Source organism: Boleophthalmus pectinirostris, unplaced genomic scaffold (genome assembly GCF_026225935.1).
Source record: "Boleophthalmus pectinirostris isolate CB_2022bp ecotype Guang Dong unplaced genomic scaffold, ASM2622593v1 HiC_scaffold_12, whole genome shotgun sequence".
NCBI lineage: Eukaryota > Metazoa > Chordata > Actinopteri > Gobiiformes > Gobiidae > Boleophthalmus > Boleophthalmus pectinirostris.
Genome location: NW_026571018.1, coordinates 16,684,783 through 16,708,520, shown reverse-complemented (window position 1 = coordinate 16,708,520; position 23,738 = coordinate 16,684,783). Strand labels below are relative to the sequence as shown.

Below are 23,738 nucleotides of genomic sequence, written 5' to 3'. Positions count from 1 at the left end.
AGTTAGTGAGCGCTGACGTGTTTTCGGGACTGCCTGAATAAACTGCAGAGTGTAGTTGCTATTTTAGATGCAGGTAGAGCTCGGGACAGAACGTCACATAACGGCCGTTACCATGGAAATCCGCCATGTTGGATGCAAGTGTGCGAAACGTCCATAGACTTATATATTAGCCGAAACAATGCAAGAAGTAAACAAAAGTGAAACAACCCCATACGCTGCTGGGTCGCTACTGATAATGTTAGAATACTTTTGAATGAATGCTAAGTTTAGTATTCAGCACGATTGAATCTCCATTGGTTTAACATATGGCTAACTAAAAATTCAACATATGACGACACAATCCCGAGCTCTAAGTGGAAGGATGGCTCTCAGTCCAAGCCTTCTATTCAAGTTATCGCTCAATAGTTTACGTCTCCTGACTATTTGGTACCTTTAATGTAAAGGCAAGAGTTTCTTTGTTCACAGATATTGGTTCCAACAGCTTTACTTTATCAAAATAGGTTTGTAATGCATTGTTCTCTTTGCAATCTGAACTGGTTTAGACACTGCTTCAGGAGAAAGGTAGTTTAACTTGGGAGATTTTAAGGCAAAACTGTTGTCAATAAAATCAAGATATAATCCAATTTATGTATATTTTCATGTAGAAGAGGATGCGGTCTTGGATAAGATAAAAGTGGATTGCTTTTCATCAAAAATGCTGAAATCAATCCTGGTCTTCAAGTGAGAGGCTGGGTCAAATCCAATGAGCTACTAATGACTGAACCGCACTTCTCAAAGTTAAGAGAAAAGTGGCCAGAGAGAGGGATAAAACCTAATTCTATAGCACCAATAAGGTTCCACAACACCAGTTTTATGTTAGCTGTGATTGGAAATGCATTCATGTTTGACAGTTTGTGCGTTTGTGGGAGTGCTATCCATGTATGTTTATGTAGAGTATATTTATACATTCCTGTGTGTCTCCTCTATCCTCTCACATTGATTATTAAACCCCTGAACTACGACTCGGGAGTTCAGACTGGGTTTGAATTATACATTTCTTTCACTGCAACACAATATTTGATCCCTGTAAATAAAAAATAGCAATAGGCTAACATTGTTTTTACATTCAGATCAACCTGCTTTCACAGGTTTAAATAATCTATTTGTGTTTGAATGAGACCATGTCAATAATAAATAATGGATGAAAATATAAAATAGCATAATTTAGAAAAGTCAATCATGAAATGATCCAGAATTGAAAACATACGTTTGGAGTAAAGAATTGAACTCAGATTGCTCCCACAGACTGAGGTGACTCAGGTGCTTTGAAAAACCTCTCTCCTGTAGACAACGCAGCGCATTGTACACAGAGAGCCAGGTTTGATAAACAGCTCGACCAGCTCAACTCACCGGGAGCCGAGGTTTGTAACCAAAATGAAAAACCTAAGTCAACAAAACTCACAAAAACAAAGAAAATCAAAGAGCTATGAGGTTTGGAGCGGGGTGAGGCGCTGCCGCCTCCCCCTTAAATCTGCAGCTTGGCAGTGGACCAGTTCAGCTTACTCTGATCTCCATCGTCAAAAAGACTCGACACAAACTTTATAAAACAGCAGGACGTCAGTCCTAAAAGCACATTCACATATCACACACACTTATCTTGGTTGTCTCCCCCACCTCCTCCTTAGTGATTCTCTCATTTGATACTGAAATATTAAACAGATAATTGGACGATTCTTTTTCTATTCATTGTGAACCTCTCATTTCCCTCTGTCTCTGTCTTCATCCTTTCCTTCTTCCTCTTCTGTAGCTTTAGCCCACCTTCTGTGGGTTGGTAGCGCGTACGCCCTGCTCGTACGTGATCCTCTGGCTAATCAGATACTGCGCTGCTTGTGTAGCGGCAGGCGACCCTGTAATGGTAACTTTACGGTTCCGAGTACCAGGAATGAATTCCCCTTTTTTGGAGATCTGGATTCGAGCTCCTGTGAGCTCTTGGTACTCAACTAGCGTTTTCCCTCCTTTTCCCAAAATGGCACCCACCAGATTCTCGGGCACAGCGATCTCTACCACGTCCTTGGCCCCATCAGCCAGCTTCTCTGTGGCCAGCAGGGAGGAGGCCATGAGGGGGGAGGAGGCATTCAGGTACCCGTTGGAAGCCCCAGTAGCAGCAGCAAGAGAGCCTAGAGAGAAGCCCCCCAGGCCCGTGGCGGGGTGGCCTGCACTGCTGGATGCGTCACTAGCATAGGAAGCTAACAGATTAGCGGCCGCAGCGGCCGCAGGGTTAGCGCTGGCCGCTACTGCCGCCAGGACGCCCGAGGCAGCGGCCGGGTTGAGGCCGAGGCCTAGGGTGTTGGTGTTGTAGCCGTAGCTGGCCAGAGTGTTGAGGGCTGACGTGATGGCCAGAAGGTCGTTACCAGAGAAACTGGACATAGCGGCAGGGAAGGCGCCCATCCCGGTCAAACCGGCCTGGCCCAGCAGACTGGAGGCAGTGGCGGCAGCGGCGGCGGCGTTGGGCAGGACCTCGGCCGTGTTGGCGTAGGGAGAGCCTGTGGGGTTGGAGTTGGCCACGGGGCCGGACACGTTGGAGTAGCTGATGTTGAGGCAGCTGCTGCTCTGGGGGTCTTCTTGGATCTTCTGGACGATGATTTCCACAGCTTTGCGGTTCTGCTCAGGCTCCCCGCTGATGGTCACCACTCGCTCCTGGAGGTTGATGCCCTCGGGCTTCTGAGAGAGCTGCACCCAGGCTCCAGACTGCTCCATCACCGCCTTCACCGTAGCTCCCCCTTTGCCAATGATGAGCCCTGCAGTGCTGTTGGGCACTATCAATTTAGCCTGTGGAAAAACAAAGAGATTAAAGTGGCACTAAATGCTAACAAGAGGAAGATTGAACTGTATAAATGGCTGACACTAGGAGACATATCTCTGACTGAGTCAGAAGTACAGCAGCCCCCCTTTACTCAGCGATTTGTTAATCCCGAGGGTTTAGAGTGCAGCTGCCACAACGCTCTGTCTCGCTATAAAAGCTCATGTATAAATAACCACATACCCTCACATTTTCCTGACCCTACCAGCCTGAGGGTCATGGCCTAAAGAACAAGAGCGAATGGCAACTAATAAACGAGGTGTGGTTCTGGAAGTGCCCTGATCTTGGCACAGGCCCCCCACATGCCCGCCATGAGGTTAAGTAGTCCTCATATTAGCGTAGCGCACATCTCACCTGTTTGACGCGGTCCGGGTTGACTGTAGTTTGGGGCTGCAGGATACTGACGGGCTCTGGTTTCTGGGCGCTCTGGGGCATCTCTCGCACTTTCTCTGCGATAAAGTTGTGGACGCCATTGAGGGCTTCAACTGTCCCCTGGATCAGACAGACTCGTTCTGTTGTTCCTGTTCAAGCACAAGAAGGACTAGGTTACTCTCAGGGCCCTTGGACATGTGACTAAAATCCACATTTACAGGAAGACATCCTACATTCAAAAATGTTCCTTGGCATTTCAAAAAGAGACCCAATTACTAAGCGATTCTTTGTCTTCTCCATTTACACAATCAACACAGAAACAGCTGAAAGAAAGAGCTGTGCTTGGGTAGCGAGCCACAGGGGGGACAGGATTCCTCCTCCATGATGTAACTCTTTCAGAGCTCTGTGCAGCGCTGCCTCTATTAGACTATACACACATTTGTTTCTCCTGCAGGCTCCTTTTACACCAACTCTGTCAACCCAACCGGCATTCCGTTACCATGGCAAAGGGGCCGAACTGGTATAAAAGGCTGAACAATTTTTAAAACACAGGTTTTTTCTGTCAAACCTCCTGGCTTACATTTTCATTCAACTAAAGAGTCATCATTTTCAAATGAGTAAAATGTTTTGTAAAAGCCCAATGTAAAGTAATGTTAAGAAGCCAGAGTCCAAGAAAAATAAAGCATGAGATGATGTGGCCATTTTAAACCTGACAATATCACCACATAAAGTGTAAAAACATACAGTCTATTAAGGTCAGTTACACTCCTTCAGTCAGAATGTGTGGCTGCGCTGCTGCTGACAAATCCCTTGGCGACAGAATCACTGTGGTCACGCCATGAACCATAAATATGAATATATATATGTATGTATTTATAACCATTTCGTGAACTGGCTTTATAGTTGGCATCAAATGTACAGTGTTTGGAAGTAACTAAATACCTGTATCGAAAATACATACTCTGAATATTGATTTTGAGTAACTCTTTAATTTGGTTGTATTCAGATTACAGTTACTCTCCAAGTACTTCATCATACAAGTTTGGCTTTGAACTGCAAGTTATTTGTTAGAAAAAAGGAAACACAGCCCCTGCAGTATGTGCATGTGTGATTTTTAATCACTAATTAAACAAAAAACACTAAGACATAAAAATGCATAACAAACAGCAACAACAATAAAGCTGTTTGTAATTATATGTCATGTTTTATAATAATATACAATACAACTGAGTGTAAAAGTATTCATAATACACTACTCTGATTGGACCATGTAATGAAAAACATTAACAATTAACATTTTAATGCAGGTATTCAGTATTCTGTAACTATATACATTTTCAGAGTATTGTTCTCATCACTGCAAATATATGAATTCACTTTGCCCTGTCTCAACAATGGACTGTTTTCATTCTAAGCTGTGTTAAATGACATTTGTGAGTGTGATAAAAGTGAAAAGGCACCTGCCCTCACATTTTCATAATGTCATTGACTTCAGGGTGATTTATCATTTAGAGCACATTTTTCCGTTGGTTAATTTTACTGACAGTAGGTTAAATAAATCAAAAGTGTAAGACAAACAAACGGGCTGTAAATGTGATGTTTCAGACCTCCCAGACACACAGTTGGCAGGACGATGTCAGAGGAGCCCGAGTGCCGCTCATTCTCCGAGTTACAAAGTGACAGACAGAAGCTACAGTTGACCTGCCCTGGACTTCTATATCACCACACACATCAATCTGCGAGGGGCAAGGAGCGGAGGGGCTAAACGGATCACCATCGCCCGCCTGTGTCTCTTTAAAACATCGTAAATACTTTATTACGATCGGTGAATATCTGACAGGGCGAGATATGTCAGAACACGTGTCTTTTGTCTCTCAACAGACGTACTACACACAAGTATGTATGCATTATTCAGAGACTGTTTGGCAGAATGCAATAAAAATACTTATGTAGTTACTCAATGCCATTTACTAAAACAATTGACACAATTTGCATGAATAAAAAATAATAACATGAATAAAATACAAAATATAATAAATAATAAATAAAGTGGTGGGTAATAAAATGCTTGTATTATTTGCTACAACGTGCTACCTTTAGTTTTAAGTGTTTGGGAGCATGTGTCTTCCTTGCTCCCACATCATTTAAAGGACCCATATTACGCTATTTTCTGATCTGTTATGTTGTTTTCTCTTCACAAACATACATAGAGCGTGTTTTATTTCATTCATGCATGTTTAACACACACATCCTGCACATTTAGGTTGAGTTCTTGTCTTACACACACTGACTTTCACTAGAATCATTTGGGTAATTTGAGCACTGGATTTCCTGATCTCTACTGAACTGAACGAAAAGGTACTTAATTTGAAAACTACCACTACATAACATGACAAGGTTGAACAGAGCAATTTGGAGATGTAAGCAGATTAATAATTCAGGATAATTTAAACATGTATGACTGAAACAAAACACAACTCTGGGTATGTTTTTGAAGAGGTAAAAATATTATAACGTAGCTTAAAGCTCACAAGAATCAATTTTGTGTAATATAGGCCAATTAATTCCTTATCCAAACTTAGAACAGTCAATCCTACAGTTACTATTGTGCAGATAAGTACTAGTAAAGAGCACTTCAAAGACTCTCTGAATGCTTCATTTTAATTCACCAACCGATTCACTGGAAACGCTTGCATCAGCTTTTGGATTTCTGTCTGTCTTTGTAGATGGAGAGTTTCATAATAAGAGCTGAGGGCTTAGAGTCGGAGCTCGTCTCAGTGATGGAGAGAGGTGCAGAAATGTGTCAGGCGCATGGAGCACATGTCCCCAGAGCCCAATAAGGTTTGAGCTTCGCCTCCATCTTCATCCACAGGAATCCACCAGCTCCATCTCTACACCGGAGGAGACTATCTGTTCCACACCTTTCTGCAGCTGGTTGGCATGGTTACTATTAAAATGACATTACACTGTTCTATTTGTAGTTTGAAATGTAACTTAAGTATAACAAGTGTCTTCATTTTCTAATAGTTTAAGTTATGTTACACTATTTTTTGATCTGTGTTATAGTGTTGTTTCCTTGTTAACAACATATCTGGAGTGTTTTCTTCCATTCACACATTTTAACCACAAAAACCCTGCATATTTGGGGTCTTCTCTCAAACAGAAAACACTCTGTTTCACCTTGTTATGCCATGTGGTAGTACTGAGAGTGTTCCACTGTGTTTTTAAACGCCATGCACCTTAAATGGAGTAATTTGGATTATTTCAGATCTGGAATTGCCACTCTCTACTCAAGTAAGGGTAAATGCTAGCTGTTAACTTGAAATTACATGACATCACAAGGTGGAACAGAGCATTTTGAGCTTTGAAGATGCAGACAGAATAATAAACCAAGTTTACTCTAATGTGTGAATGAAAGAAAACATAACTGTGGGTATGATGCGATAACAACATTATAACCTGCCTTAAAGCTCACCAAAATCTATTTTGTGTAATAGAGTCTCAATTGACTTCAGTGTACAGTGCATATTTCAAAACCGATAAGTGAGTCGATGAACGCTGCTGTAATCATTAAATTAAATTAAATTATGTATTTGAATGAATTTTTCTTTTCCAAGTACCTAACAGAACATACGCAAATGTACATGTTTGAAAAAAATTCTAAGATTAACGCAATGGGCTAGAACAGAGCACAAGAGGTGAGAGAAGCTCTGAAGCTCTGCTCTGAATGATTGGTAATTTCAGAAGAGGTTGTACACATTTAAGTCATGTGTTGCCAATAAACTGCAGTGATTGTTCATCCATAAAAATGAAGGAGCAGTGAGTAAGATCCTATATTAGAAAAAAATAATTACTCTTGTGAGATTTAAGCCATGCTATAATGCTGCTTCCTCATCACAAACCTGGAGTTGTGTTTTATTTCATTCACACATATTTGAGTAATCCTGGTTTATTAGTCTGTCTACATCTCCAAAGCGTGTTAAACATGTGTGAATAAAACAAAACACAACTCATGAGTTTGTGATGAGGAAACAACATTATAACAGATCAGAAAATAATGTACTATGGGCCCATTAAAAAAACAATATCACATCACATGTTTTATTTGATCAGTTTATAACCACAGTTTACAATTAATATTCATAGTTTGCACCATACTGCCAAAGCAAGTTCCTAGTTGTGAAGTTTTGTGAACTGACATTGACAATAAAATGTATTCTGATTCTGAAGTCGACAACGGTGTTAATTTATCATAGACATTTTTGGATTCTTGTGAGCTTTGAGTGAGTCTACATCTCCAATGCTCAAAATGCTCTTTTCTACCATGCGATGTCATGTAGTGGGAGTTTTCAAGTTAACAGCTATCTTTTACCTTTTGTTCAGTAGAGATGGGCAATTCCAGGGCTGAAATAATCAACTGAATGCTTTCAGTTCAATAGAGAACTCAGCCTAAATACGCAGGCTTTGTGTGTTCACTGACATTGGCAATAAAATGTGAGTAAGTGAGTATATTTATCAGAGTAATATTACAAGTCATACAAACGGTCTTATAAGCTTCAGAATTCAGCAACAAACCCTTTCTGAATAAGCGTTTGTTTAGTTTAGTACTTTAGCAATTACGTAATGCTTACATGAAATCCCCTCCCCTCCAAAACATGTCGCCCAGTGACATGCTGTTCCTCTGCCCCATATAACCCCCAATAAATAAGTGCCATTATATAGAGAGATTACACAGCAATTCCTCACTCTATAAATCAGTTTGAGGTGTTTTTATAGGAAGTCTCTGCAGTGATTATAATCTTTAGATCACTTTGTTGCCATGTGCTGTTTTGGTTTGAATGTAATGTGCAATTTATAGTCAGTAAATCCGTCATCTGGAATAGGTCGACATTACATCATTGGTCTGAGCACCAGGCTACCACCCAGACTCCAGCCACTAACACAACACAATTCTTCAAAAATGTTTCTGGAGTTTGGACCGAAACAAACAACTATAAAAGGCAGCTGTGGTGGAAAAAGTACTGCAAATGTGTACTCAAGTAGAAGTATAGTTACAAAAAAACACACTAAATTACAAGTTCAAGTAGTGCTGCAAGTCATTAAAGGTGCACTGTGTAATTTTTTTGGTTGGAAGTCCGTCACCATCACCAATACCAACACCATCTTGTTTCGATGGATATTATTGCATTGTCTGGAACAGTATACAGTTTTACCTTACATTTATTCAATTACGAGTGGTTTTATAGCTCAAAAATACCTAGAATAACAGGTGTTTTAACTGTGAGTGGGGTTGCCTCTCCACAGATCTGACCTGTGTCTTGGTTTGGTCTCCATGAATGATAGAAAGGTTTAATACAATACTGTGTAACATTCAGGGACAAAGCAATAACATCCTGTAACATGGACAAAAGCATTTGATGTACCCTCCACCACAAAAGTTACACAATACACCTTTAACACAAAACGCAGTTCTTCCAAAATGTTTCTGGAGTTTAGATTGAAAGCAAACAACTATTAAAAGCAGTGGAGGTAAAAGAACTGCAAATGTGTACTCAAGTAGAAGTATAGTTACAAAAAATACTAAATGACAAGTAAAAGTAGTGCTGCGAGTCATTAACACAACACAATTCTTCAAAAATGTTTCTGGAGTTTACATTGAAAGCAAACAACAAAAGCAGCTGTGGAAAATGAACTGCATACTTAAGTAAAAGTACAATTACAAAAAAGTACTCAATTACAAGTGCAAGTAGTGTGGGCAGTCATTTACACAACACGATTCCTCAAAAATGTTTGTTTTGTTGGCTCCTCTGGCTCCTCTCAAACCAAAGCTGCGTCCATAATGTAGACTGAAGAGTCTGGAGAGAGTGTGATGTTCTGGAGTAAATGAACTGAATGATGATTTTGATAAAAGATGATGATTTTAAAGTGCAGAGAGAACTGATACAGACTTGTTATGATGGTCATTATAAAGACATTTTCTTTGTATGTTTGATTTTACGAACTATAACATCAGCCTGCCCAGTGACTATAGGTGGAAATAAGCACTACTGCGACAACCTGGTTAATATATTGTGCACTGTCCCCATTTCATTAAATAAATAAACTTAAATTAACTTATTTTGTTTTATGAACTGAAAAGAAATTACTATTAAAAGCAGTGGTGGTAAAAGTACTGCAAATTTGTACTCAAGGAGAAGTACAGTTAAAAAAGGATTAACTTACAAGTTCAAGTAGTGCTGCCAATAACTGCACTAAGGCTAAAGTAACACGTACACATGAACAAATACTAGTTACTATAGTTACTTGATTAACGTTAGTACTATTTTAGGTTAGTCTTCTATATAATACTTGATAAAATAAGCGGAAGTAAATTGTTTTAAACCATAATATGTATATTTTCTGGGTTTTGACAAAAGCAGTAATACTTATGTTTTTTAATCTTGCTAATTACAATTACATGGCTAGAATTACTCTATTACAAATTCAATTGCAGTACCTTGAGTATTTTTAATTAGTTACTTTGCACCCCTGGTTAAAAGTCATATTGCTGGTTGCTCTAAGATGTTAAATACTCTTTACCAGTGCAATAAAAATGGAAGCGCTAACTACATTATATGGGGCCTGCGTAATAGACACTGATGGTAAGAATAAGTATTACATTACAGAATACTGAATATTTGCATTAAAAAATAACAAGTACATGGCCCAGTCAGAGTACTGAACTGTACTTATTACTATATTGACTTAACATTCAATAAATGACAGATGGAACAATGGATTTTAGGACACCAAATTTATCATGTGTACAATTTCTTTGCAAAAGTGGGTAGATTTGGGGTATTTGTTATAGTAATATGACCATGATTTGAGCAGTAGAATGTTGAAAAAATTGAGACTTCTGTAGCGAATTATTGTTAATTATTGCTTAATTCTGCTATTTATTTGTTGCAGTTCAGGTCTATTTAAAACTGGTTTACAAGAATTACCTGCATTATTGTTACAGTATCAGTGGTGCAAAGTAATTTCAGTATTATCATTAATCACAGTATTTCTTAGTATCTGTGTATATCATGCTTCAAATTGTTGTTGTTGTGACAGGCCTAGTTACTCATTACTCACATACATTTAGATTTTGTTACTTCCCAGCACAATTAAGCTTTCTCTAATGCACAATTTCAATGTCAGTTCTTTGTAGCAATATATCGTGCTTCGAAATTTGCTATCATGACAGGCCTAGTGACTCAAAATTAATATTCGAAACACGTATTTTTGGTACATACATTTTGTTACCTGCCAACACTGCTACTAAACAAAACTAGGGTTACTTTAAAACACAATTTGAATGTCTGCAAAGCATTAAAATAAAACAGATTTTACAACATGGCTCCAAACGAAGAGAATATTTGTGTCATGACTGTGCTACAGAACTGTGCAAATAAAATGCCACTAAAGTCTGCCAAAACAACAAACAGCCTGAGGGAAGCGAGCTCTCACTTGATACTGTTGACTAATTGCAATGACGATACGGAGCCCGGGCATAAAGCTGTGCAATCATTTCTTCAAGTTTACATTGGCTTCATACTACCTTATCTCTGCCACATGAGGAGGATTACGCAGTCAAAATAGTGTTCAAATAGTTAAAAGGTCCCATATTATGCAAAACTGACTCTTATGAGCAGTTAACCATGTTAAAATGTTGTTATCTCATCAAAAACAGACCTGGAGATGTGTTTTGTTTCATTCACATGTTTGAGTAGCCCTGCGTTATTAGTCTGTCTACATCTCGAAAGCTCATAATGCTCTGTCCCACTTTGTGATGTCATCAAGTGGAAGTTTCCAAGTTAACAGCTACCTTTTAACTTTTGTTCAGTAGAGATTGGCAATTCCAATAATAATTCAAAAATTATCCACATGATTCTAGGGGATGTATATGGACTTTTAAAACACAGTGGAGCATTTCCTTTATCACCACATGATGTCACAAGGTGGAACAGAGTGTTTTCTGTTTGAAAGAAGAACTTAAATATGTAGGGTTTCTGTGTTAAACATGTGAGAATTACACAAAACACAATTCCAGATATGTTTGTGATGAGGAAACAGCACACAGATTTAGATGATTCAGTTCATTCCACCTTATGTATAAGAATGACAATATAGCTACAGCTTCCTAAAATCCTCTGTACGTTTGTGGTATTCTGTACAGCAGCTGTTCATGTCTTGAGGCTAGTGTTACGTTTCTTAATACAATCACAAGCCAACAGCACGCTCTACTTCACTTTCATTCATGAAACTGTAGATTTGACAACTGTATAAAATGCTAGCAAGTACTTGGCACCTTTACAGTGAGACATTTTACTTCAGAAGAAAGAAGAGGTTGTGAAAACATTTTTTTGTTCATTATTAGTAACTGAACGCATTTACAGGGAATACGTGTTCAGAATACTAATTCTGAGTAAGTGTATTCAGCAGCTACTTTTCATTTGGTGATGTTCAGAAAACATTTACTTTCCTCAAATCAAAGGAATACATTGCAGTATTTGATCACACAATTTAGCCTTCAAACTACACATAATTAGTGAGAATAAATACATAATAGATTTTTTCTTCTTCAATGAGTGACAAGAAATTTATAAGACACAGTGAAACAAACAAAGCTGTTTTCAGCCCAATGCTGCATCTTTACAGTAAAATTTATATGCATCTCGGTGTGGAAGTATTCAAAGTATTCAGAATACAGTACTCTAATTGGACCATGTATCAGAATACATTGGAAAATACAGTTTAATTCAGGTATTCAGTATTCTGTAACTAAATGCATTTTCAAAGGAAAAAACAATTATTTTGTTGTAATTTTTTAAGTACCACAATTTCCTCCACAAACAACAGATCCTGTCTTACTCTGCATAAAATCTGCTGATCCTGTAGTTTAAATCTGTTCAAACTTGTTCTAAAATGTGATTGAACGAATGTCTGAACAGAATGATATTATTAAAACATATAATCTAATCACAATCTTAATGAAGGTCAGAAAATTGTAGTGCAAGATAAGCAGAGTGATCATAGGTGCACTTCTGCCTCCATCTACTGTGGCTCTAATTGATTTTGTATTGAGGAACTGTCACCCCTCTCTCTGTGACTGCTGCTGTTGGGCTCCTCATTTTAGTTTTAAAATGTTCCTATTAACCCGCTTAACATGATTCTGGTGTTTTTATTTCGTCATTTTGTCTGTAAATTCATTCCTATTACTAATATGGAACTGAGCTCAAAATTTGCCCCATAACTGCCTGACGTCACACTCTCTTAGTCCACTTCTTTATACAGTTGATGAGTTAGGGGCAATTGATTGGCTGTGGCTGCTGACCACCCAAATATATGTAGGTAATATGTATACAGGCAGGGCTTCAGGGCTGCAGTATATAGTCTGCGTACACACTGTGGAAAACTGCTTGATCCAAACAAACTAAAGGCTCTGTACCAGATTATTTTCCACGCATTTGAGCAGAATTAGTCTTGCTCCAGTACAGATATATAAGCAGCTCTTGAGATCAACATAATAATAGGTCCGCGCGTAATTTTAAAGCATTTTATTGTCATATAATCAGGAGGTGCTCGTTGGCATGCTAGCTGTTGTTAGCTTTACCTCGACTCATAAAAGAAGCTCACAAAATCCTTGCAGTGAATAATTACGATGTGTGAATGCAAAATGTAAGAGAGGAATAACTTTGAATCACTGCAAACTGTTGAAAAATGAACAAGCTCTGTTTTTCACATTTTAAAGACAGTAAAAATCAGGTACAGCACCTTTAATTAGTGCGTATTAATAAATTATGGCTATTATCCAGGCAAATCTTCACCTAAGGGTAAAAGTGTTAGCATAAAACATTCATTAAATACATGCAGTAAATCCTTGAGATGGTTCACAATTTGTTCTGTAAAATGAAGTGAGCATACTATTGAAAATATTGACTGTCAGATAGGATCAATGCCTTGAATATGCTCGGGAAAGGCTGGTAGCATTTCCTGTCTACCAAGGCTTTAATCTTGCCGTTCAATAGCAGTCAGAATCTGGCACAAGAAGAAGCATAGTGGCCATTTGGGCTAAATTTACAAGTGAGGATAAATTCCCTCTCTGTATACAACTAGAACAACACAGAATAGCAACAAAAGCTCGCTGTGAGGGGCTGAGAGCTGAACTGACAATTCTTTCCAAAAAAAAGATATTTGTTGTTTTGATAGATGCCATATGGCCTTGGAGATTAATCAAGCAAATGTCCACCACTAGCCAGAAATTCACAAGGAACTTTGAAAGCAGCTAACAGTTCGTCCTTCCTCCGGTTTTCCCCCTTTTGTCTGCAGACCGCACCCTTTTTGTCATCCAGAGAAAAATGTTATCGCCGAATAAGTGAACATCAGTTGGGGTACAGTGGGGTTCAAGGGCTTTGGGACTGTTTTGTTTTGAAGGAAATCCCTGATGGAGTAATGCTGTTTCCAATGCCATGTTACGTAATGTCACTCCGGCTCCATTTTTTAACAAAAGGATAATTAAAAACACAAGGCTGGTTACTATGACATCATAACATGCTGAAAAAGAAACCTAATACAAGCGCGAGCTACGAGCCAACTCCAGCAAACGCATAAAAGTTTGTTTCGAAGTTTCGCTCTCAGCTCCTGAACTCCCACAGTGCTCTTTGCAGTGGGAGTATGTAAGTGTAAAGCAGTTCAGAGAAGAATCCTGCAAAGATATTTAGTTACAGAATACTAAATACTGCATCAAACTGTACTTTGTAACTGTACTTTGTGACATATTCTGGTACATGGTCCAATCAGAGTACTCTATTGTGAATACTTTGAATACGTTCACATTGGGTTGCATTATTATAGTGTAAAAATATCTGCAAAATATTATTTAAACAGCTTTATCTTGTTGCTTGTTTATGTATTTCCATCCCTAATTAGAGAAGGAAAAATCACACATGTATTCAGTCAGATTTTAGCAGTTTGAAACCAAAATTGCGTTAAGTACCACTACATATTCCTTAAATGTTTGCAACTGTTTTCTGAATACCACCAAATGAAAGTACCACAATACATTTAATCAAAATAAGTACTGTCAATATGTATTTTAGTTACACGTATTTAGTTATATCCAAGGAAATTACTAGTACCTTTGATCCTTTGAATTCTGTATCTGTTTTCCGCATACCACCAAATTAAACTGTATCTAAGTAACCAGAACAGTTAATCAAAATAAGTATTGTCAGTACACATGTTTGTTACACGTATTTGGTGATTTCCAAACAATGGGAGTAGCTACAGGGTCAACTCACAGTGAGAGACTAAAGACATTTAGTCATGCAAACATTGGGAGCTCATAAAACCGTGCGCTGGGAAATGAAAACAACATTTTAGTGGAGCTATGATGTCATCTTATCTGGACAGTCGGCTCCCACACGCTCAGAAAAACTGACAGAAACAGTTCAGGGCTGGGGAGGAGGACAGAGGAAACTTGGCGAGTGGCGGAGCAGCTTGAGTACAGCTGGGAGAGAGGGTCACGTCCACAGAGGGGGAGATTGAAATGGGGCTATTTCTGGGCCTGCCCCCTGTCCTCGTGGATCACATACAATCATGGATCATACACGCACCTCACTGTCCACAATCAGCCATGTCAGAGCAGTGCCGTGGTGCTAAGCCTGTCACGATGACTAATTTGAAGTTCGTTATACATATTATAATTATGTAGATGATTAATATTAATACTGAAACAAATTTATACCACTGACACAATAACCCTAAAGCATATTTAAACCACAAAAAAGTTTACAATATTGTCATTGTAGCACTGCTTTTTGGAAGTACAGCTTCTCAAATTGTATAACTCACCAGCTCTTCTCTTTTGTTGTCCAAGCCAAATCTAAATTAAATGGAAAATAAATGGAAAAAATCTCAGGAGATAATTTTGTTTGTGGCAATTTTGTCTCCTGAGATCTTGTGGCACGAGATCTTGTCCCATCCCTAACTGAGAAATATTAACTTCCCAAAAATATTGTTCCTTCTATCATATATTGAATAAATCAATATAGTTATTATTGTGACAGGCTTAGGAGATGTGCTAGGCCTGTAATGAGAACAAATTTTGAAGTGTATATTATATCAACAATAGACTATAACACTGAAACTAATTCAAGCACTGACTCAATAACTCTAAAGTAGAATTATCAACCCCAAAACAATTCTAAATGTAACATAAGATGAAAATAAACACAAACTGCAATAAATACATAACAGAATTAAACAATTTAGTAGTTAGTTTGTGTATATAATGAGTCAGAAGTTGTTTATTCAACCCCCTACAGCTCAAGTCTAATCAAAGAACAGAAAATTTACAAAAAGTTCCCAAATAGTAAGAAAAAGTACCCAAGACAAATATAGAAAAAATAGATTGTTCCATCTTACATATATTGAACAATAAGTCCATATTGTAATTATCGTGACAGGCCTACGACGTACACACACCAATGCACACATGTTGGTTTCCATGATTCTTCCATGATCCTACAGCATAGTTACAATGTGCCTAGTCTTAACCTAACCCCATTTTAACCCATATCTGAACTTTAAGGGAATAAAAGGATTTACGTCATGTGGTTTTGATTTTTGTCCTCATAAAAAGATTCTGTATACAGATTTTACTAGTCATAATGTAATAAATACTAGAACTTAATGTTTTTCAGAAAATAATATAATATTGTGATCAGATTTGATTCACAATGTATGTTTTCATAGGATTGTGTTCAGAGATCACATTTTAAACTGGAGAATTAAAGCAAATTTACTGCTTAACTAAACTAAGACTCCAACACATTTCTGAATGTGGGTGTCTAAACTATACTTTCAATTCAATTGAGATATATCTTACAGCCCTAATAAATACCAGCACACACACACACACACACACACACGCCTAGACATACACACGTCAAGTCAGTATCTGTATCCACTGTTTCATTTGACGGAGCTGAAAAGTGAGAGTCCAGAATGAGCTGTGACAATGTGGACAGAGACACAGAGAAAATGGCTGAATCAGGGTCGTCTCTGGGCTCCTCTGTGTGTGTGCTGCGCTGTACGACAGATGAATGTTTTCACGGTAATGGTGTGTGTACTGCCAAATCACACAAACACGCACACCGCAATGATGTGCACTGTCCCTATGTTCACTGTGCACTTGAATTAGAATAAAAGCAGATGTTAAAAAAGCAAATCAAAAGTACATGATGTCTGTATGGATAATACGATCCTTAGAACAGCATGGCTTTTCACAAAATATGCTTTTATGACTCAAAAACTGACAATACTGCTCACTATTGGTAGTACTACAATTAATCACTAATTTTCATTAAGATACAATTATTTAACATAACTCTTTTCATATAAAGGAAAAAGTACAGCTACTGTTGATGCGAAAAGAACATGGTTTCCATCTGACTTGCAGCAGGAATCCATATTTAAACGTTACTAGGCAAAATAAGTAAATAAACCAAATACATTTTATAAAAGGGTTGAGTAATACATATTGAAGTAATTCATGAAATCCCTCAGTCGTCCAGGTAGGATCCATAGCAAAAGAGAAATTCAATTCTGTCAGCTGGACAAAAGTTGTTTGATCGAATATGTCTCGCAGCTCATCCAAACTGCTTCTTCAGTTCTGGTCAGATTGCTGGGGGATTAAAGTAACTGTAACTTCAATATTATGTGATTTTTTTTCTTCAGCATCGATACTTGATCAAATGAGTATCTAGTTTTGATACTAGTTTTCGTATCAATTAGTTTTTGATTTTCGATACTTTTGACAAGCAAAAATCAGATCAAATTTCTGGGTTATCTGATATTATGACCATATGATCCATTCATAACAGATCTCTGACTGTGTTGTCTTCAAGTCATCAACCACATGAAATTGGTTTGTTTAAAATTATTGTTTGTATATTATTAATTTGCCATTACATTAGGCATGTAATAGAAGGGAAGTTTATTATCTGAATAAGAAACACAAGTTTATGGAACAATATTTTTTACGGTATCATTTTGCAGGGAAAGGCAATAACTAACTTTTGGGCAGATTGTTGGCTGGGTAGAGATTGAAGACAGAAAGCCAATCAGATCTGCCAGCAGCTCTGGGTTGAAGAAAGGGTGACTAGAGAGTTCGGAGCCATTTTAATGAGCTTTACACAGAGGCTCAAAATACAACTCGAAAACTGCCCTTAATTAAACAACTCACCAACTGTTTTTGTTTCTGACAGTTTGTGCTCATGTGAAATCCTCCCTCCTTCCACTTTTACGGGCAATTTAATTTATACACCTGACAGGTTTAAGGGCTGTGCCGAACTTCTCTGAACCTGTCACTGTCTATGTTGACATACACACCGCAAACTGAGCATTATCTGATTTCTGAAGTTATCAGATTATCGAAACGTCAAAATAAACATCATTCTGATTTCTTTCTGATTATTCACAATCACACCTGTGCAGGTTTTGACATGGGAAATTATGCAAAAAGGGCAAACTAATGTGATGAAGACAAAAATGAAAGACAAAATATTAATTAATGATTGAAAGTTATTTTTAAATTAGTTGTGCTTTGTCTTCTAAATACAACAGTTAACAGTTACAAAAAAAATAGTAAAATCCAATGATTAACTACCACGTGTGTGTTTTTACGTGTGTTGTATCAGATTTTTCTTGTGTACGTCGTGATAGAAAAATATCAAACTCGATTTCGATACTAAAGAATAAACTCAGTACTCGACATTTATATTGATTTTAAAAGCTTGTTTTGTAAATTGCCATGTTGTTTTCCATCTTACACTCATTCTGGTAAAACTCAAGATGAAACTGTTCAAGAATTTTATCCAGTTAGATTTTTTTTCAGTATCGATACTTTCTTAAATGAGTATCTAGTTTCAACAGTACTTACTACTAATGCTACTACTTATATTACAAGTAATCGCCTAGTATCTGATTTTCGATACTTCTGACAACCCAAAATTAGATCTAATTATTGGATTATGTGATTATTCTAGTTATCTCATTTCTGCGGACTATATAAATGTACCCAGAGTCTATTATCTGTTGTACAGTTGTGCTTTCCTTTACTAGTGTGAGCCAAAACAAGCCCACCAATCACATGCAAGCCAGAGGAACCCCTCTCCCTGAGCTGCTCTCCTCACTCATCACCATAATGAGGAGGGGCCCGGGCTGAGCAGGTGCTGTGCAATGAACACATCAACAATCCAAATAGAGAAATAAGGAGCCCTCCTATGTGAACCAGTGAGCCCTGTATAAATGACTGCTTTGAAATAGAGCTGCATGATTCTGGAAAAAAAAAAAAGGTAATAAGAATTACGATTGATTTAAGAGAACACTGAAACATGAACTGATAAAGTCACACAATACATATGTTTCCCAGATGCATGAGTTTGAGCATGTTGGTGCAGATCTTAACTAAGTATATGGGTTAGTAGGCTTTATGCAAAATAAAAGTGGATATACTGTATGTGGAGGAAATAATGCAGGTTTTGCAATTTTTATAATTCCATTGACTCTAATTGTCATGTCAATCATTATTTCATCTTTGCACTGTTTGTCCTTTCAACCTCTTGTATATAACTGAGATATATTTGTATTACTATATTTCTTTATATTTTATTTTTACTTGTGCATATACAATTAATATAATTATGCCTCGTTGACCAGTCTCTTGCCATTTTTGCTACGTATTTTGAATGCATTATTACCATTTATATTTTTTGCTCTTTGTTATCATAATTATATTGTGATGTGATGACGTGTGAGCTGCTGTGTCCAAAAAAATCTCCCTCGTGGATCAGTAAAGTTCGTCTAAGTCTTAAGTCTAATTCAATTGTGATTAATCTTCCAAATCTACTACAGGTACAATAATACTTTTCTATAAACGAGACAGAGGACAATTTTTCATCTAAATTCTGGTAGTCTTTGGGATTTGATAATGGCACCAGCTCAAATAGCGGTTCCAGACTTTTGTGCGGAAAAACATAAAATTGCATGAGGTGAAAGCACACGTCACGAGGCATAATAGTAACTCAATGGATGCAGAGAGTTCAGGACGAAATATTTTCCAAGTCTCCCCTCTATCTTTCCTTGGCATGTTTCACACTCTGCCGTATATCACACAATACTCCCAAATGAACACGCTGAAATTTTTCATTTCGCTTGTAAAGTATTGCAACGTTCTCGACAGAAATAGGAAACTTTGTATAGCAGACTTGACAGAGGTCACATATTCAAAACATTGAGATAGCCTGGCCTGAATCTTTGTCTTTCCTGTACAAAGAATTAGCTGCATCTCTCAGGACTTCAGTTGGATTGAAAAAGGCAGTGCCATTGGACGCAGATTAAACAACCTCTGGAACTAATTGTGCAGTTGTACAGGCTTTACAACCAGCGCTGCACAACATGAGGAAAACAGGCAATGAGCAAAGCCCATTTCAACCCCATTGTGCTAAAGAGGATTCATCTTGGGTTTATTTGTCTGCTTTCACTAACATCTGTCTGATTTAGGGTTGTCAAAAGCATCAAAAATCAGTACCAAACCTAGATACTTATTTGAGAAAGGATCAATACTAAAAAGTCGCATTCAAAGGACAGAAATTAACCTTTCCTGAATAGCTTTAGAATGATCTTGAGCTGTATCAGAACAATATAAGACCACATAGACTAGTATACGCCCATGGACGAATATGGAAAATGGAACATACCTGGACAACCGAGGGATTACACAGATATAAAAACACATGGTAGTAAGAAGACAGTACTTTGATTTAATGTTGAAAATGGCATTCTATTGTCTGAATAAGGAGTTTTTTATTATCTCTCTGGAATCAGTATTGAGTAGCAAGTCTAATTCTTAGTATTAAAATCGAGCTTGAAATTTGAATGTAGTGACAACACTGACTGACCTATTATGACAAAACTATCTTTAGACAAATGTATACTAAAATTCTGAATCTGGGTTGTGCAAGTTGTTTACTGTAATAAATGGTTTGCAGCATATTAATAAAAGCAACCATTTTCTTTAAGCTTGTGCCTTTAGACAGAGGCTGAATGAGCACTGATCAAGTGAAATTACACCTAGATGCTAAAATGTTCTCAACATAGTAAATGGACACAGCTAACCCACTACCCATTGCGGTCAAAATATAAATGAGCATTGGCCCCCTTCCAGCTCCATCGACTCTGGCTCCAAATTGACTTTACACTGAAAAATTGTCACCCCTCTCTCTGTAGCTGCTGCAGTGAGCCTCGTCATTTTTGGTCTTAAAATGTTCATATTAACCTGCCTGGTGTTTTATTTTGTCTGTAAGTAAATTCCTTTTTCGGATATGGAACTCCACTCCAAATTCGCTCCTATAACCGCTAGCCTTATGAACTTCATTTGACTGGACGAACGCTATGGGCAACATCACACTCCCTTAGTCCACTTCTCTATACAGTCTCTACTCAATCACAGGTACTACTCCCAAATTTATAAACAGAATAAACAAATGCAAAAGACTACAAAAAATAATAGTTACTACTACTTCGTTACGCAATTATAGTAGCATTTTAGATCAGTCTTTTACACAAACTGGATTAATTAAACAGTTTAAAGTAATCCACATGTTCTCTAGGCTCTTATCAATCAAAACAGGCAATTCAGGCTGTCATGTGTATTTGTAGATAGAAAGACGAGCTGAGACAGAAGTGAGACAGCTGTGCATTAAAACGACAGGGACTGAGATTTGTGCTATACACAGAAACTCTCTATGATTTTGAATGCATCTTATCACAGTTATATGGCTAGAATTATACTAAATTACAAGTTGCACAAAAATGTACTCAAAAATGCAACATTATACAAAGCTATTCTACAATAAAAATAATGTATTTTGTTTATAATTAGTTACTTTTCACCCCTGAGCTTAGATGAATAGTGCAAAGCAAATATTTACTAGAAACTGATACCAAAAATATTGAAATTGTGAAAAGAAAATGAGCAGGTGCTGGCATAATTGATGCAACCACGCACACTGAGAAATCCTGCAAAATAGTGAATGCCAATTGTGAAAAAGTCAAATGAGCAAAACATTTTATCTTTGTGTGCTATTCTTATGCATATGCAGTATACTCATAGCTCCTTAGATTTAACGGTTCCTCTCGTGGCCTCTCGTGACACGGTCAGATGTTCAAGGTCAAGAGGGTTTGGAGCATTGTTCACGGAGGTCCACTCAACAGAAAACCGCCTGAACTCTAAGTGAGCTTTAATGATACCAACTCATAAGGACGAGGCAAACTTTTCTATAAAACACAATAGAATTAGCTTGACATGGCCATTTCTCATAGTTCGATCCAAACATTTTTATGACTGGGTGGCTTGGCAATGTATTTTTAGCACCGGCTCAAAAGAGAAGTACATTGTGTTCATTTTCTTTAACCGATTAATTGGTTGCTTTATCAAACAGTTGTCAGTGGTGTCCTTACACTTTTACATTAAAAATGCAAGAGCCACTATTAAAAAGACAAATGGAAAGACGTGCATATTTTAGGAAACAAATGACTAATGCATGTTTAGGTGGCCTAAATTATATGGGTTTTCTGATTATCTTTTATCTTCTATATTACAGCATAACAATTAATTGCTAGTAATTTCTTTAACGGATTAATTAACTAATTAACTCCTACATGAAATGAAAAGAAATGGTTAACTAGAAATATAACCACATTTAGATTGCACACAGTGAACGAAAATATGCACAACTGTAATTTGTATAAAGTGATTCCAGATCATTCTCTGCAGTGGAGCGCTGTGTGTTTCCAGACTAACTGAACGATACATGGAGATGTGATCAGGTTCATAGTCAGCTTTTCCACACCCACAGGTCAAGTATTCCTCTAACAGCCGACGGGGAACAGAAAGTCAAACTAGACGTAGTGGATATTGGGCACATCAGTTATCACAGAAAACATCTGGAGGTAATAAAGGACAAGAAGCTGAGCACCTGTTTTCTGCAGCAGGTCCTCTGAGCCATGAAGGACAAACAGGCAGACAGCGCTGACACTCTGTGGGCATTTGTGTGTCGAATAAGGCTCTGACCTCCATGGGATAGGGGTCACTGCACTGCACTGGCACCCTCTCTGCTAACGCTACATACATCAGTCTGTGCGTTTCAATGTGGTTTCTCAGCACTAATAAAATGGCAGCCGCTCAATTAAAACAGCTCTAAAGAATATATGCAGCAGCGGTGATTGCGGTGGTAAAGAATGTGAGCGAGGACACAACAAGCAACGAAGACAAGAAGAAGTGGTTACCTATACAGTCAAAGAGATGACAGGCGAACCAGCAGAGACTGAAGTGTGAGCCTGTGACGCTCAAGGACACACGGGTAATGAAGTTTGGAGTCTTTATTATTATTGGTGTGCGACGAGAAGGGATAATTATTCATAGAAATCAATTGTGAGGAACACTGAGCGGCGTCTCAGCTCATGGTCAAATCTTTCACCGGCATGCAGTAAGACAACGCCCCTCATCCAGATTCAAAATATTAAAAATCAGTAACTAATCGGTACTAAAACTAATATCGAAACTAGACGATCATTTGAGCAGGTATACTAAAACTCTCATTCACAGGACAGAAATGAACATTTCCTGAATAGCTTTAGAATGATCTTGAGCTGTAACAGAACAAGCACAAGAGCACAAAGACTAGTATACGCCCATGGATCACTATGAACCACACCTGAATGACTGAGAGATTACATAGATGTAACACCACATGGTGATATAAATGAAAGTAGTATTAATATCACATTCTATTGTTTTTATTATCCTCGCGGTATCGGAATCAGTGTTGAGTATGAAGTCTATTCCTTGTATCAAAATCGAGTTTTGACAGTTTAGTATCGTGACAACACTAACAACATACTACTATATGCCCATTGATTTTAATTGTGACTCTCACCTGGATAGAAGTCTTTGGATTTGGACAGCTTAATTGTGGCACCCGTCTCTTTCTGCAGTTGTACGATGGTCTGGCCGCCTTTGCCAATTATAGAGCCGGCTGCATAGCTGGGGATCAGCACCTTCAGGAAGTACTCACCCTCCTCTGGGGAACAGACACACAAAGTGGGAAAGAGTTACATCTTATATAGTAGTTCTGCACAGCATCATGCACACCACACTATTAGACCCCCCTCCCCCTCCCTCCGTGCTACCCCATGACCTGAACAGGCACACAGCCACAATGGGAATATACAGCCCTGTACGCAATGCAAAAATACAGTATAAATGAGGATCTTTATGGCGGGCTGCTTTTTATGATTAAATATTCCTGTTTGCAGCATTCATCGCGATTATGTCTTAAAGCAGATTGGTGACATATTCTGTGTCCTGTCCCAGATTTTTGTAGAGTAAATGATGACCTCCTTTTCAGCTCGCAGAGGTCTAATTTTAACTGTT

The 23,738-nt window shown here is 37.9% G+C and overlaps 1 protein-coding gene across 1 annotated transcript in view; it reads right to left on the bottom strand.

Annotated features, from left to right (window-relative positions):
* Positions 1–1,307: 1,307 nt before the first annotated feature.
* LOC110169094 (RNA-binding protein Nova-1-like) overlaps positions 1,308–23,738 on the bottom strand; it is a 29,555-nt gene continuing 7,124 nt past the window's right edge. The window contains exons 2-4 of the mRNA XM_020934611.2: positions 23,242–23,385; positions 3,194–3,360; positions 1,308–2,808 (exon numbers count right to left, since the gene is read on the bottom strand). Coding sequence (XP_020790270.1) covers positions 1,789–2,808; positions 3,194–3,360; positions 23,242–23,385 — 1,331 coding nt within the window. The 3' untranslated portion in view covers positions 1,308–1,788. The remainder of the gene's footprint in view (positions 2,809–3,193; positions 3,361–23,241; positions 23,386–23,738) is intronic.